At 42.2% G+C, this 16582-nt stretch overlaps 1 protein-coding gene across 2 annotated transcripts in view; it reads left to right on the top strand.

Moving 5' to 3' along the window:
• Positions 1-7502: 7502 nt before the first annotated feature.
• Positions 7503-16582, top strand: part of TAF1B (TATA-box binding protein associated factor, RNA polymerase I subunit B) — an 84082-nt gene continuing 75002 nt past the window's right edge. Inside the window, exons 1-4 of one of the 2 annotated variants that reach the window (XM_033176580.1) lie at positions 7503-7683; positions 9666-9764; positions 14112-14199; positions 16312-16409. In XM_033176580.1, the coding sequence (XP_033032471.1) occupies positions 7666-7683; positions 9666-9764; positions 14112-14199; positions 16312-16409 (303 nt within the window). In that variant the 5' untranslated portion in view covers positions 7503-7665. Of the gene's footprint in view, positions 7684-7816; positions 7894-9665; positions 9765-14111; positions 14200-16311; positions 16410-16582 lie in introns of those variants that run through there. The other variant, XM_033176582.1, reaches the window with a different exon arrangement.

Here is a 16582-nt window from a genome sequence, read left to right as displayed (position 1 = left end):
AGCTAGCAGGGAAGTAGCAGGGCCAGGACTTAAATCTACTCTCTTGAGTCCAGAGACCCTCCTCTGTTGCCTCAAGGTAGTATTTAGCGATTGCCACACCTCTTTAGCTAAACTTTTAGCTGACTTGTTCTGAGTTCTAAGCCCTGGGATGTTGGCCATATCAGGGGGTGAGGAGGAGGCAGTGGGACCAGCTCCAATGTGGCCACACCCTGAATATCAGGGCAGCAGCCTAGTTGAGTTGTAGCCACATTCCTTGAATTCCTGTGACCTGGTCACATAAAAATAATGCAGCCCCTGGGGTGGTCTCATCAGAGCCAGATCTGTCCCTCTCACCACTCAAGGGCTCATTCCTGTAATTCTGCCTCTCTCCTATGTAACCCACGCTTGATTTCCATTAGCATACAAAATGCTGCAGTCGTTCATATTCCCTTCAACTCCTTTCAGCTCTTGCCCAAGTCTCTGCTCCCCATTGCAGGGAGTTGTCACCACTTGTGTCCCCTTTCCCTCCTCCCATTCTGCCTTAAACCTGCTCCAATTAAACTTTCATCCTTATCACTTTCCTGAAATCACCGTGTCAATGCTGTGTATCTTGCTAAGTCCTATGCTGAACTCACTCAAACTCTTAATAGCATTTGACATTTCTTTCTTCTTGAAACTTGCTTCATGTGGCTTACGGTCACCACACTCCTCTGGTTCTCCTCCTTCTCCATCATCTTTGCTGGATGCTTCTGCTGTCCCTGACTTCTAATGCTATGGTGTCCTGCGACTTAGCCCTGGGCTCTCCTCTCCCACCTGCCACCTACCGTCACTTCCTAGGTGTCTTCACTTTGTCCATGGCTTTATAGCCCCCATAGACACTGATGACTTCCAAATTCATATCTCCAGCCAGAACATCTCCTAGGAATTCCAAACTCATGTGTTGACTTCCTCCTCAATATTTTCTCTTGTATTTCCAATAGACATGTCAAATTTTGTCCCAGATCTTGAGTTTTCACCCTAACATCTGCTCACAATCATCTCGTAGTCTCCTCCACTCACTACAGTATGGCATCCTTGATTCCTCTCTTTTGCTCACAACTACATCCAGTTCATTGTTGGCTCCACCTTCAAAACACACCTGTGTCTCATTGCCCTTCTCTAGTGCCCTACACCAGGTACCACATACATCTTTAGGCTGGATTCCTGGTACAGCCTCCCAATTAGTCATCTCCGTTGTGCTCTTATCCTTTATAGTCAGCCTGAGTAAGACTTCAAGGCATAAATCAGACTGCATCATTCCTCTGTTCAAAATCCTTCAATGACTTCTCCACTGACTTAGAATTAGATCAAAATACCTAACCATGGTCCCAGACAGAATATTCAAAATACCCATATTTAACAACTGGTAGAGGAATGCATAGTCATATATAAGTTTCTGCATAAATCAAAAATTTTAAATATATTATCTTCTATTTTCCAAATGAACCAAACTATATTTATCTATATAATAAAACTGCTGGCTGGGTGTGGTGGCTCACACCTGTAATCCCAGCACCATGGGAGGCCGAGGTGGAGGAGTTCAAGGCCAGCCTGGCCAACGTGGGGAAACCCCATCTCTATTAAAAATATAACAATTAACTGGGCATGATGGCACAAACCTGTAATCCCAGCTACTTGGGAGACTGAGGCAGAAGAATCGTTGGAACTCAGGAGGCAGAGGTTGCGGCAAGCCGAGATTGTGCCACTGCACTCTAGCATGGGTGACAGAGTGAGACTCCATCTCAAAAAAAAAAAAAAAAAAAAACTGCTTACAAAATGATATTAATATAACACAGAGCATGCATCGAATCAGCCTAATACTGTAAGTCATTTATTGGTTTTCAGAAATAATTGGTGTGAACAGTTAACAATCTGAAAAAGAAATCAAAAAACTAATCCCATTTACAATAGCCAAAGAAAATTAAATACCTAGGAATTAACCAAAGAAGTAAAAGATCTCTATAATGTAAACTACAAAACACTGATGAAAAGAATTGATGAGGATGCCAAAAAATGGAGAGATATTCTATGTTCATGGATTGGAATAATCAATATTGTTAAAATGTCCATACTACCCAAAGCAATCTACAGATTCAATGCAATCCCTATCAAAATACCAATGACATTCTTCACAGAAATGCAAATAACTGCCCTAATATTTATATGGAACCACAAAAGACCCAGAATGCCAAAGCTATCCCATGCAAAAAGAACAAAGCTGGAGGTATCACATTAACTGACTTCAAATTATACTACAGAGCTATAGTAATCAAAATAGTATGCTCTTAGCATAAAAACAGACACTTAGCCCAACAGAACAGAATAGAGAACACAGAAATAAATCCACACACTTACAGTAAACTAATTTTTGACAAAGGGGCCAAGAACATACACTGAGGAAAATAGTCTCTTCAATAAATGGTGCTGGGAAAACGAAATATCCATAAGCAAAATAACAAAACTAGACCCCTGTATCTCACCACATACAAAAACCAAATTGAAATGGATTAAAGACTTAAATCTAAGACCTCAAACTATGAAACTACTAAAAGAAAACATTGGAGAAATTCTCCAGGACATTGGTCTGGGCAAAAATTTCTTGATTAATACCCCACAAGCACAGGCAACCAAAGCAAAAATGGACAAATTGGATCACATCAAATTAAAAAGCTTCTGCACAGCAGAGGAAACAATCAACAAAGTGAAGAGACAACCCACAGAATGGGAGAAAATATTTGCTAGCTATCCATCTGACAAGTGATTATTAGCCAGAATATATAAGGAGCTCAAACAAGTCTACAGGAAAAAAACTCTAATAATCCAATAAATAAATCAGCAAAATATTTTAATAGACATTTCTCAAAAGAAGACATACAAATGGCAAACAGGTATATGAAAAGGTACTCAACATCATCGATCATCAGAGAAATGAAAATCAAAACGACAATCTCGGCTGGGCGTGGTGACTGACGCCTGTAATCTCAGCACTTTGGTAGGCTGAGGCAGGTGAATCACGAGGTCAAGAGATAGAGACCATCCTGGTCAACATAGTGAAACCCTGTCTCTACTAAAAAAATACAAAAATTAGCTGGGTGTGGTAGCACGTGCCTGTAGTCCCAGTTACTCGGGAGGCTGAGGCATGAGAATCGCTTGAACCTGGGAGGCGGAGGTTGGAGTGAGCTGAGATTGCGCCACTGCACTCCAGCCTGGGCAAGAGCAAGACTCTGTTTCAAAACAAACAAACAACAACAACAACAAAACCCTACAATCTCATCCCAGTTAAAATAGTTTATATCCAAAAGACAGGCAATAACAAACACTGATGAGGATATAGAGAAACCAGAACCCTCAAACACTGTTGGTGGGGATGCAAATTAGTACAGGCATGAGGGAGAACAGTTTGGAGGTTCCTCAAAAAACTAAAAATAGAGTTACCATATGAGCCAGCAAGCCCACTGCTGGGTATAGACTCAAAGGAAAGGAAATCAATATATTGAAGAGATACCTACACTCCCATGTTTATTGCAGCACTGTTTACAATAGCCAAGGTTTAGAATTCACCTAAGTGTCCGTCACCAGATGAATGGATAAAGAAAGTGTGGTACATATTCACAACGGAGTACTATTCAGCCATGAAAAAGAGTGAAATCGGCCGGGCGCGGTGGCTCAAGCCTGTAATCCCAGCACTTTGGGAGGCCGAGACGGGCGGATCACGAGGTCAGGAGATCGAGACCATCCTGGCTAACACGGTGAAACCCCGTCTCTACTAAAAATACAAAAACTAGCTGGGCGAGGTGGCGGGCGCCTGTAGTCCCAGCTACTCGGGAGGCTGAGGCAGGAGAATGGCGTAAACCCGGGGGGCGGAGCTTGCAGTGAGCTGAGATCTGGCCACTGCACTCCAGTCCGGGCGACAGAGCGAGACTCTGCCTCAAAAAAAAAAAAAAAAAAAAAAAGAAAAAGAGTGAAATCCTGTCATTTGTAATAACACGAATGGAACTGGAAGTCATTATGTTAAGTGAAGTAAGCCAGGCACAGAAAGACAAACGTCACGTGTTCTCACTTATTTGTGGGATCTAAAAATCAAAACAATTCACTTTATGGAGATAGAGAGTAGAAGATTGGTTATCAGAGGCTGGGCTGGGTAGTTGGTCAGGGGCAGGGAATGGTGAAGAGGGAGGTGGGGATGGTTAATGAATACAAAAGTAATAGAAAGAATGAATAAGACCTAGTATTTGCTAGCACAACAGGGTGACTATAGTCAATAATAATTTACTTGTGCATTTAAAAATAACTAAGAGAGTATACGGCCAGGCGCGGTGGCTCACACCTGTAATCCCAGCACTTTGGGAGGCCGAGGCGGGCAGATCACGAGGTCAGGAGATCGAGACCATCCTGGCTAACACGGTGAAACCCCGTCTCTACTAAAAATACAAAAAAAGTTAGCCAGGCGTGGTGGCGGGTGCCTGTAGTCCCAGCTACTCGGGAAGCTGAGGCAGGAGAAGGGCGTGAATCCGGGAGCGGAGGTTGCAGTGAGTCAAGATCTCGCCACTGCACTCCAGCCTAGATTACTGTATGATTTATTTTTTCTCTTTTATTTATTTTTTAAATCTTTATTCTTTTTTCTCTACTTTTTCTTTTAACATTTTTTAATTTTGAGAAAAGGTCTTGCTTTGTCACCTAGGCTGGAATGCAGTGGCATGACCACAGCTCACTGTGGCCTCAACCGATCCTCCCACCTCAGTCTCCCTAGTACCTGAGACTATAGGACTGTGCCACCACACCCAGCTAATTTTTTAATTTTTTGCAGAAATGAGGTCTCATTATATTGCCCAGGCTGATCTCGAACTCCTGGGCTTAAGTGTTCTGCCCACCTTGGCCTCCCAAAATGCTGAGATTATAGACTTGATGTTAAACTAACCTTGCATTCCTAGAATAAACCTAACTTGGCTGTGATTTATTATCCTATTTATATACTGCTGAATACAACAGGATGTACATTCAATTTACTGATGTTTTGTTTGGAATTTTTGCATGTATGTTTATAAGAGGAATTGATCTTTAATGTTGACTTTTCTTGAAATATCCTTGTCAGGTTTTGGTGTCAAGGTCATGCTTGTCTCCTAAAAGGTGTTGGTAAATGCTCTTCTTTTTTCATTATTTGGAAGCATCTGTATAAGATGGGTGTTCTTTCTTTCTTTTTAAAATTATTATTATTATTATTGAGACAGAGTCTCACTCTGTCAACCAGGCTGGAGTGCAATGGCACGATCTCGGCCCACTGCAACATCCGCCTCCCAGGTTCAAGCAATTCTTGTGCCTCAGCCTCCCAAGTAGCTGGGATTACAGGCGTGCAACACCACGCCCAGATAATTTTCGTATTTTAATACAGACGAGGTTTTGTCATGTGGGTCAGGTTGGTCTCGAATTCCTGGCCTCAAATGTTCTCCTGCCTCAGCCTCCTAAAGTGCTAGATTACAGGCGTGAGCCACCATGACTGGCCTATTTCTTTCTTAAAAATTTGGTAGAATTTGGCCAGGCGTGGTGGCACATGCCTGCCAGTACTTTGGGAGGCCAAGGTGGGCAGATCACAAGGTCAGGAGTTCGCGATCAGCCTGGCCAGTATGGTGAAACTCCATCTCTACTAAAAATACAAAAATTAGCCAGGCCCATGCCTGTGGGTGCCTGTAGTCCCAGCTATTCAGGAGGCTGAGGCAGGAGAATTGCCTGAATCTGGGAAGCAGAGGTTGCAGTGAGCTGAGACTGTGCCACTGCACTCCAGCCTGGGCAAATGAGCCAGACTCTGTCTTAAAAAAAAAAAAAATTGGTTGAATTTTCACATTTATTGGCCTAGAGTTGTTCAGAATATCCCCTTATGATCTTTTTAATGTCTGTGGTATTTGTAGTAATGCCACTGGTATCAGTTTATTTTGATTTTCTTTGCTCCATTGCTCAGACTGGAGCACAGTGGCCCGATTATAGCTCACTGCAGCCTTGAGCTCCTGGGCTCAAGCGAACCTCCCGTCTCATCCCCCCAAGTAGCTAGTACTACAGGTGTGCACCACCAAGCTGGGCTCTTCTTTTCTTTTCGATCAATCTTTCCAGAGTTTATCGAATGTATTAGTCTTTTCAAAGAGCTAATGTTAGTTTGTGGAGACTCTTTTCTTAAAAAATATCTTTTAGGCTGGGCGCGGTGGCTCACGCCTGTAATCCTAGCACTTTGGAAGGCCGAGGCGGGCAGATCACTTGAGGTGAGGAGTTTGATATCAGCCTGGACAACATGGTGAAACCCCATCTCTACTAAAAATACAAAAATTAGCCGGGCATGGTGGCACATGCCTATAATCCCAGCTACTTGGGATGCTGAGGCAGGAAGGAGAATTGCTTGAACCTGGGAGGTGGAGGTTGCAGTGAGCTGAGTTTGTGCCATTGAACTCCAGCCTATAGAGATGAGGACTCAATATGTTGGGCAGGCTGGTCTCCAACTCCTGCCCTCCAGCAATCCTCCGGCCTTCACCTCCCAAAGTGATGGGATTACAGGCACCAGCCACCACAGCCTCTGTGGAGCCTCTCTAGCGAAGCTTGCTTTCTCTTTTTTAAACATTTCCTTCATCCCATTAGTTTTCAGTTTAACCTTTTTTCTAATTTCTTGAGATATATGATTATATCAAAAGATCTCTCTTGAACATCCCATTTCAGACTGAAACCACTCTCCTCTTTTTCTCCTTGGCACTCACCACCATTTAACATACCACGTATTTTCCTTATTTATTTTTGTCTCTCCCCATCAGAATGGAATCTCCATGAAGGCAAGGACTTTTGTTTACTGCTGAATCCCCAGGATCCAAACCGGTTCCTGTTTAATAAATAAAACAAGGAATGAAGGTGTTAAATGAAGAAACAATAAGAACTAAATTTATTGAGCAGTTACTATCTGAGACTCAATTATATTCACTCATGCATTTATTTATTCAGCTATTTACTTATTTAGAGAAGGGGTCTCGCTTTGTTGCCCCACAGGCCTCCAACTCCTGGCCTCAAGCAATCCTCCCAGCTCAGCCTCCCCAGGATTACAGGCGTGAAAAACCACGCCTGGCGAAGACTCAATTATAAGGGGCTCACAGATAACATCTAATTCTTACAGAGGAGGAAACTGAGGCACAAGTAAGCAGGAGAGCCGTGATTAGAAACCTAGGTCTAACTCACAGCCCGTGAGCTTTCCTCCAAGCCCCGAGGCTTCCCCTTTAAAAAGCCAGCGAGGGACGAGACCCGGAGGGCAGAACCCACGGAGGGCGGAGCCCACGGAGGACAGAAAACGCGCTCGCGAGCTCGGCCTTGCGCGGCCCCCTGCAGGCAGACGAGCAAGTCGGTCTTGGAATGAATGACCGTCGGAACGGAGCTTGATCGAATCACTCGGCAGTAGGCGTCGCCCACTTTCTTATTGGTTGGTTTTGGTTTTCAAGAGTAGGAAACGAAGACACTCCGCGAGGGGGCTGCGGGCTTTGCGGAGCCTCGCCCCCGGGCACGCCGGTTCCCTGCCGCGCAGGCGCACGGAATCGTCGGCTCGGTCTCGCGTTTCCGCCTCTCCCGGAAGCTGCGCTCGCTATCCGGGTAACGGGTCCCGTCTGTGGAAGCTTCCGCGGCACCGCGATGGACCTCGAGGAGGCGGTAAGGAGGCGGTGCGCCTGGCGGGCCCCGACTGCTGGGGCCTGAGGGGAGAGAAGCTGAGGAGGAGCGGCGGAGAACGCCTCGGGTTGGGGCGGCCACCGGCTGAGGAAGGCGGGGCGGAGGGCTGCGGGGCGGGGTGACGACTGGGCGCTGGCCGGCCGCATGCGCGCGCCGCGTTGATAAAGAGGCTGGAGTTTCTGGCTCGGCGAGGTTGTGGGCGAGGGAGTGTGTGGGGTTTGTCGTTATGGGTGTGTTTAAGGATGAAGTTGTGGATTTTGTGGGGTGGCCACCCACAGGGCTCATCCTCGAGACTGGACCACCCACAAGTTCCCTTTAATGCTGGGGTGGGTGAAGGGGGAGCAGGGTTTGGAACCTGAGATGCCACCGGGTAACCCCTGTCGATCTCTCCGGGAATCCTCGCCACTGTCCCCTGCAGGGATTCTGGATTCGGGTTTGGGAACTCCCCAAATTGTCCAGCTGTCATTCATCGTAGTGTTAGTACGGGGTCATTGAACACTTTACCAAGTTGCCAAAATTAATTTGGCATGCATTTTTTTGTTTTAGGTGCTACGTAAAATGACACATTTTTGTTGTTTCTTTTTGAGACAAGGTCTCACTTTGTCCTCCAGGCTGAAGTGCAGTGGCACATCACGATCACGGCTCACTGCAGCTTCGACTTCCTGGGCTTGAGAGATCCTCCCGCCTCAGCCTTCCAATTAGCTTAGTACTACAGATGTGCGCCACCAGGCCCAGCGAATTTTTTTTTTTTTTTTGTAGGGGCAGGGTCTCGCTATGTTGTCCAGACTGGTATTGAACTCCTGGGCTCAGGCGATCTTCCTGCCTCAGCCTTTGCAAAGTGCTGGGATTACAGGGGTGAGTCCCCGCACCCGGCCAAATACACTTTGATGGTATTAAATGGTACTTGATAATTAGATCAACGCTAACAACAAGTCAAACTCCAAAGGGTTGGGAATCAGAGAATTAGGCCTGTATATACGGAAGCAGTACGGCCTTATAATAGGAGCTTAAAAAATGTTTATTGAATGATGGTTGGCTAACTTCTGTAAATGCTAGGCTGATGAAATTAATAATTGTAACTCACCATTAGCTAGTGTATACCCAGACTAGGGACCATGTCTGGTCTGTTCTGCTCACCATTGAATCCCCAGCACTTAGTAAAAAGCCTAGTACACCTAGAGTTGATACTCTTTATGCTCCCAAGTGAATAAATCGAAACTTGAAACCAGTACAAACCTAGTTCCTCTGTGGTCTGCGCTTTTAGTGTCCTGGAGGAGTTCCAAATGGTATTTGCATTTTTAAAAAGTCTTCTGGGGCCGGGCGCGGTGGCTCAAGCCTGTAATCTCAGCACTTTGGGAGGCCGAGGCGGGCGGATCACGAGGTCAGGAGATCGAGACCATCCTGGCTAACACGGTGAAACACCGTCTCTACTAAAAAATACAAAAAACTAGCCGGGCGAGGTGGCGGGCGCCTGTAGTCCCAGCTACTCGGGAGGCTGAGGCAGGAGAATGGCGTAAACCCGGGAGGCGGAGCTTGCAGTGAGCTAAGATCTGGCCACTGCACTCCAGCCTGGGTGGCAGAGCGAGACTCCGTCTCAAAAAAAAATAAATAAATAAAATAAAATAAATAAAAATAAAAAGTCTTCTCTATACTTGTCATCTTTCTCACAGCATTTTCAAGGAGCTTTGTTTACTCATCTTTGGTTCCAGTTTACCCCTACTACTTCCTTTTCTTTATTTTTCCTCTCACACTGCATATTTCAATAAATTTTCTCCAGCAGTTTAATTCGATTTCATACCACTCCTCTCCTTGTTTGCAGATAATCTCTCTGATATATTTTCTATTGTGTATGATTTTTTATTTATAAAGTTGCAAGGAACACACTAAGTAGAACTGCAGGGTTTAGGTATGATGTATTGAATGTGGCTTGATGGGAGCACCTTTTCTGTCCTCTTCTCCCATAGGAAGAGTTTAAAGAACGCTGCAGTCAGTGTGCTGCTGTCTCATGGGGCCTTACTGATGAAGGCAAATATTATTGCACTTCTTGCCACAATGTTACAGAGGTAAGTAACAAATACCATTTATGAGTTTGCTTATGTTTTAAAAATTACCACTTCAGCCTGATATGTAGTCTAAGTCCCAAAGAATTTGGTTAGTTTTTGTCACTCATGCAATGCCAGCATTCCAAGGATGTGAGTGGTCTTGGGTACTTACACATAGGTTAAGGGATTTGTGAATTAGATTGAGGATGAGTTTTTGAAATTATGTTGGGCCACATTTATAAATGATTTCTTATTCAGAGTATATGGTTGAGGGAAATAATTAAAATTATACTTAGAAGATGATGCATTTCTTTTTATTAGTACTTATTACATTTTTTTTTTTTTTTTTTTTTTTTTTTTTTTTTGAGGCGGAGTCTCGCTCTGTCGCCCGGACTGGACTGCAGTGGCCGATCTCAGCTCACTGCAAGCTCCGCCTCCCGGTTTACGCCATTCTCCTGCCTCAGCCTCCCGAGTAGCTGGGACTACAGGCGCCCGCCACCTCACCCGGCTAGTTTTTGTATTTTTAGTAGAGACGGGGTTTCACCGTGTTAGCCAGGATGGTCTCGATCTCCTGACCTCGTGATCCGCCGTCTCGGCCTCCCAAAGTGCTGGGATTACAGGCTTGAGCCACCGCGCCCGGCCTTATTTACATTTTTTTAATGTGTCGTGGTGGCTTAGAGGTTTGGAAGATGGAATGTTAGAAAACTTGAGGACTGGGCTGGGCGCGGTGGCTTATGCCTATAATCCCAGCACTTTGGGAGGCTGAGGCAGGTGGATCACCTGAGGTCAGGAGTTCGAGACCAGCCTGGCCAACATGGGGAAACCCTGTCTCTACCAAAAATACAAAAATTAGTCGGGCGTGGTAGCATGCACCTGTAGTCCCAGCTACTTGGGAGGCTGAGGCAGGAGAATTGCTTGAACCCAGGAGGCAGAGGTTGCAGTGAGATGAGATCACGCCACTGCACTCCAGCCTGGGCAACAGAGCAAGACTGCATCTAAAAAAAAAAAAAAGCTTGAGGACTGTTGGGAATATTGGAACTACACCTCATTATTCTTTTATCTTTGTATAGTACCTTACACATTACAAAGTATTTTTGGATCCATTATCTCATTTCCTCCTCATCACCAATGTGACAGCCTATTGATAGGACTCACAAGTTGAGTGAGTTTGCCAAAGTTACCCAGGTTCCAGGACTTGAATGTGAGTCTTCTGACTTCAGTGTTCATTTTACCCATCATACCTGCCTGTTAAAGTAGAGATTGTCATACTGTCCTGTGTAACCTTGGTAAACGAGGCTACCTTCACCTTGTGAGGGCTAGGTCCTATTGTGGTGAACACACCTGCAGGCCAGCCTCACCAAAATAATAAAGGGTATAGAGAGTCTGCTACTGGACAGGCTAAATGTGCCAGGACTCTCCTCTGTGGAAAAGGATTTCCTCAAAGTCTACAGAGCCAGGAAGGAACAAATGTTACCTTCACCATACAGGCTTAAGAAAGGCAAATTTGAGACAATAAAAGTAACTGTGTAGACTTCTGCTTCTGGCTGAGATGGAGTAACAGAGACCAGACTTACCTTTGTCCCCTAAACAACGAAAAACCTGGACAAAATATATGAAACGAGTAAAAGGAAAAAAATTTTCCGTTGAAAAAACTGGTGAATTGAGCTTGCAAGTCTGTCACCCAAGTGCTTTTCCTTGAGACAGTGTTCTTGAGTCTGCAGCTGGAATGCTTATCTCTGCTTCCTGTTTAGTCACACAGAATATTAAAAAGATATGTGCTCACTTGATGAAATTGTTGGGGTGATGGAGATATTTATTATCTTGATTATAGTGATGGTTTCATGGAGATATATTTTGTGTGTGTGTCTGTGTATGTCAGATTGTGCACCTGACAGATGTGTACTTTGGTCCTCACCCTCAGTGTGTAGTAAGGAGCTAGCAGTTTTACTCACTGTTGCTTTTGTACTATAGTGCAGGTGTAAACACAGTGAAGAAAGGTTGTGTCTAATGGAGTATTTGCCGTTAGTAGATGAAGTCCACATACTATTTTTATAGGAGTTGAACTACATTAACTAATTGCTTTTCTATTTCTGGTTTTGATAGTTTCTGTTTGATTCTGTTTGATCAAATCTGCTGCAGTCATTTTTTAGTTTGAAAGATCCTAATACCACTACCTAGCTCCACATTTGAAAGACTGTCAACTCCTGTGGAGTAATTTGTCAAGAATGTAGAGTTCATGAAGGTGGACCACATCTTTATAAAGACCGAGAACCTAGCTCAGTGCCTTCCTTTCAGACAACGGGCTTAAAGGAAAACAAAGTTATGCGTTGCACAACTTCAGTAGTTATTCTCGGCTTTATGGTGATCCAAGCATGTTCTTCACATGGACTGTGAGAATATGATGTGGTTGGGGCTCCGGGGAGCTGAGCAGTGCGGTGATGGTGATGCTGAAATACAGTGGGCGGAGAATGACGAGTGAGACGGTTACAGCGGTGAAGAATGGAAGTCATGGTGCAGCTTGCCTTATTTTTCTGCCCCTTTTACTGCCCCCCCTTCCTCAGCATGTAACTGTCAAGTTCCAGACACGCTCTGGAATCTGGGAAAGGAATTCCGTGATACAGGAACCAAAATGTTATCCTGATATATTTTATCCAGGAAAAAAAAAATGTAAGGTCATAAATCTGTTCAATTTAAACAATAGATATTTTTGCAAGAGTTTCATGGATATTTAAAAAGGTGTAGGCTAGACTTGTGTGAGTTTAATAGATTTTTATGATTATAAGAGCAATGCATGTTTGCTATAGAAAATTTGGAAATTATGAAGATGAAAGCTAAAATCACCAGTAATCTCTACATTTGTCTCTTTTTTCCTGTGTATGAAATGGAGAAAGGGATGTGTGAGTACTGTTCGATCTGTTTCCATAACAATTTGGAAAACTACTTTATCTAAACATTTGCAGACATTTTTTATAGACTGTAAATATTCTGTAATAGCCATTCGGTAATTTAATTAATTATTGCTCTAGTTTTGGATGTTTTACTTTTTCATGTTTTTTACTCTTTCACATTTTGTCTAGTACAGATTTTAAGTCTTTTTTTCCTGGCTACCCTTTGTAAGTTTTATTGTCTTTGCTAGATAATGGCTTTTGTATTTATTTTGACATGTCTTACGTTCTCAGTGTGGCCAACCCAGTATACCAAAATTGCTTTGAATATGGTTTCTGTGATTAGAGAGGTTACATTTCAGAACTCCTGTTGGTAGAGACATGTCTTTTATTCTTATGGAGAGTTAAAGATAAATTTCATTCCAAATCTCTAAATTTAGAAAAGCAGTAATGTCCTCTGTTGGTTAAAAATCCTAACCTTTCTTCTGGCATGAAGACTCAATAATGGGGGCTGGGCGCGGTGGCTCACTCCTATAAGCCCAGCACTTTGGGAGACCAAAGTAGGCGGATCACCTGAGGTCGGGAGTTTGAGACCAGCCTGGCCAACATGGAGAAACCCCATCTCTACTAAAAATACAAAATTAGCCGGGCGTGGTGGCGCATGCCTGTGATCCCAGCTACTCGGGAGGCTGAGGCAGGAGAATTGCTTGAACCTGGGAGACAGAGGTTGCAGTGAGCTGAGATAGTGCCATTGCACTCTAGCCTGGGCGACAAGAGCGAAATTCCCTCTCAAAAAAAAAACTCAATAATGGGAACATCTATTCTACTTTATGGAATAAAGTGTGGCCTCATTTAAAAAAAAAGACTCAACACTTTATTTTTAGTTGTGAGAGAGCCAGAATCTTTGATACTTGCCCTTGAGAGCAGTTAGGATTGAAGACTCTGGTATGGATTATACTAACCATTTTAGTCATTCTAAAATTCTGTAAGTTTGATTAAAAATAAAAGGTAATACGTACTTTTATAATTTCAGAAATGAAAGCAGTTTTAGAGTATTATTCAAAGACATGGAAAAGTAGGCCAAAAGTAATCTGTCTGTAGTTTAGGCATTACCACTTACAATAAATACATAAACTGTTTTAATACCAAAGTGTATTTTGCGTGGAGAAAAAAGTGAGTAAATTTAACTTTTGGTTTGACTTGGTTTGTAAAAGTTAAAAAGTGATTTAAAATGAAAGTTTATTCATTTAACAAACACTTTATGGTTGCTGTATTCCAGGCACTGTTCTAGTTACTGAGAAATTTTGAAGGAAAAAACAACATCAACATTAACTAGAATGTTAAATGTTTATAATTTTTCCAAGATTTTACCATCCTTCCTGGCACTCATAATTTGGTTCATTATACTTTCCAGAAAATACTTGGAAATATGCTTGGGGGGATATAAAACTATCTTTTTAATGGTCTTTTTCTGTTTCTGCAGAGATCTCAGGAAGTTATAAACACTGATCTTATTCCTAATACCCAAATAAAAGCCCTCAACCGGGGGCTTAAAAAAAAAAACAACTCTGGTAAGTTCTTTCTTCACATGTGCTTAACATTCTTTATTCACATCTTCACCTTCATGTTGAGAACATGGAATGGAATTTTAAGTAGATTCTAGAGAAAATGCCAGATTTTATCTACTGGCATACGTTCTTCTGGCCTATGTTTGTTATTCATTGTGGTGAATATGATTTCCTGTACTTTTATGGGAAAAATGCTGACTTTCTGAAATAATTCAACCATGGAATTGTTAGGTTAGGTGAGTTAAATACAATATTCAACTTCTAGAAATCCATTTCTCGTATTGAATTTTGAACACATCCTTTTAAAATTGGGAAAATTATTTTCCCTTAAAATGGCCTCAGCATGAGTGCGCTTTGAGAGGTAAAGTCTTTCATTAATCCAGTGAGTACATATAATTAACCATTATTGAGAAGGATCTTAGGTCAAGTCTAACTGATGGTTTTATTTTTGACTAAGTACCGAGGAACAAATCCCCAAGTTTGAAACCAGGGTAATGATAATGGGGACTCTTCTACATGAGATAGCTTTAAGGATACACACACATTTTTTTAAAATGTGTGTATTTATTTGTGTGTGTTTATGAAATATATGAAATACGTTAACATTCTTAGATGAATAACAGTGAATGCCTAAATGCTATCTCATGTTTCTGTTTAGCCTTTAGTAGTGACTTTTTATTAGGCTAAAACCTGATTAACTTTTGTTAAATTTTATTGGAGTAAAACCCGATTAATTTTGCCTTGACCTACTTAAATAGTTAAAATGTGTAGTTTAAACGTGCAGTTCTTAAGGAACTTCAGGTGCTTTATATTAGGTGTTAAGTGTCTTTATAGTCAGCCTCATCACCCTTAGCTTCTTCATTTGTAAAATGAGAATAAAATGCCATCTATTATGGAAAATAGGAACACAGACTCAAAATTTAAAATACAACTTTATCAGTTTCTAAGAACAGTATGCAAGAAGAAGAGGGAGTATATGCATATAGCTTGAAGAGTTTAAACTTCCTCAGCTTATGGACCATTCAAAATTATTGGGTTTTCTGTTTTACTCTTACAACTTGAGACCCTTTCTGGGAAGGAATTGGGTTAGTCAGCAGAGGTGGGGAGACTTTGTGACATTTAGGTAAGGGAGAAGAGTTGAAGTCCTCTGGCATTCTGCAGAGAAGAGATCTTGAAGTCAGTAACCGACCTCAAGCTCTGTGTAAAAAGTACTGATAACAAGCTTTTGGAAGAATTACAGTATTTGTCCAGTGGTGAGGGGCAAAACGTAAGGGTCTTCATAGACTTTTCCTTCAGCTCATAGTTGTCATTAAACACGTATCTCTGTCTATTGTGGTGGCAGATTTCTTCACAGTCTCTTAGGGTAGTTTTGAGTATTCAAGAAAATAACCCACTTAAAATACCCAGCACACACTTGGCACCTAGGTTGAGATCAGTATTAGTACCTTGTTTTCATTTTCTCCCTATAACCTAGAACCATTTCAGGAAAAGCAGAATGCCATTGAGCAGTTTATTTTCTTTGAATGTTCTTACTGCCCTTTTCTGTACTCCTGTATCACGAGATCTTGACATTCGTCCGTTCATTCACTAGAAGTTCACCATTCCCTTGTGAGTTGGAACAGAAAAGCGGTGGAAGCAGTAACTTAGTACTTTCATTTAGGATTCCGCTGGGTATCGTTCGTCATTTAGGATTCTGCCGGGCATCGTTCGTCATTTAGGATTCTGCCGGGCATCGTTCGGGAAAACAGACATTTTTAAAACTTGTTTCACTTTTTTTTTTAACGTGGTGACTATTCATTTTTCTGCCTCTTAGGTTAGTATTTTCAGAAAAATACAGATAATGGAAAACATTTGAAATCTGAAATTATACAAAATATTTAGTTTCAGCATTTGTATACACATTTGCCAGGTTGGAAACAAGAATATAAGAATGGAAACCCTCTTCAGTGGTACAAAAACATTCAAGTTGTTAAGCTGCTAAGTTCTGGGTTAATTTTAAAAAAGAAAAAGAAAAATTCAAGTCGCAATGTGTAAAACACAAATTGTAACTGTAGTACAGCATTAAAGTTTGTAAATTAGGAATGTAAATGCTAAAACATGCTATTTGTCATTTAGAAAAAGGCTGGGATTGGTATGTGTGTGAAGGTTTCCAGAACATTCTTTGTCAACAAGCAGAAGCCTTAAAGAACCTTGGAATAGGTCCAGAGTTAAAGGTAAGTACATTTGTGACTAGATGTTAGCTTTACATATTGTTGTTTAAAGAACAGTAAGACTTAGAGTGGAACTAAGGAGAAATCAGTAATAACACTAGGGCTACTGGAAGAATAATTTTTCTGATGTTTTTGCTTTAACCTTTTAGTAGGTTAGCAGTTCTGGAAGTGTATTC

The sequence above is a fragment of the Trachypithecus francoisi genome, unplaced genomic scaffold (assembly GCF_009764315.1).
Source record: "Trachypithecus francoisi isolate TF-2019V2 unplaced genomic scaffold, Tfra_2.0 Lachesis_group17, whole genome shotgun sequence".
NCBI lineage: Eukaryota > Metazoa > Chordata > Mammalia > Primates > Cercopithecidae > Trachypithecus > Trachypithecus francoisi.
Note: the sequence above shows the minus strand (reverse complement) of the source record. Positions and strands in the feature narration are given on the sequence as shown.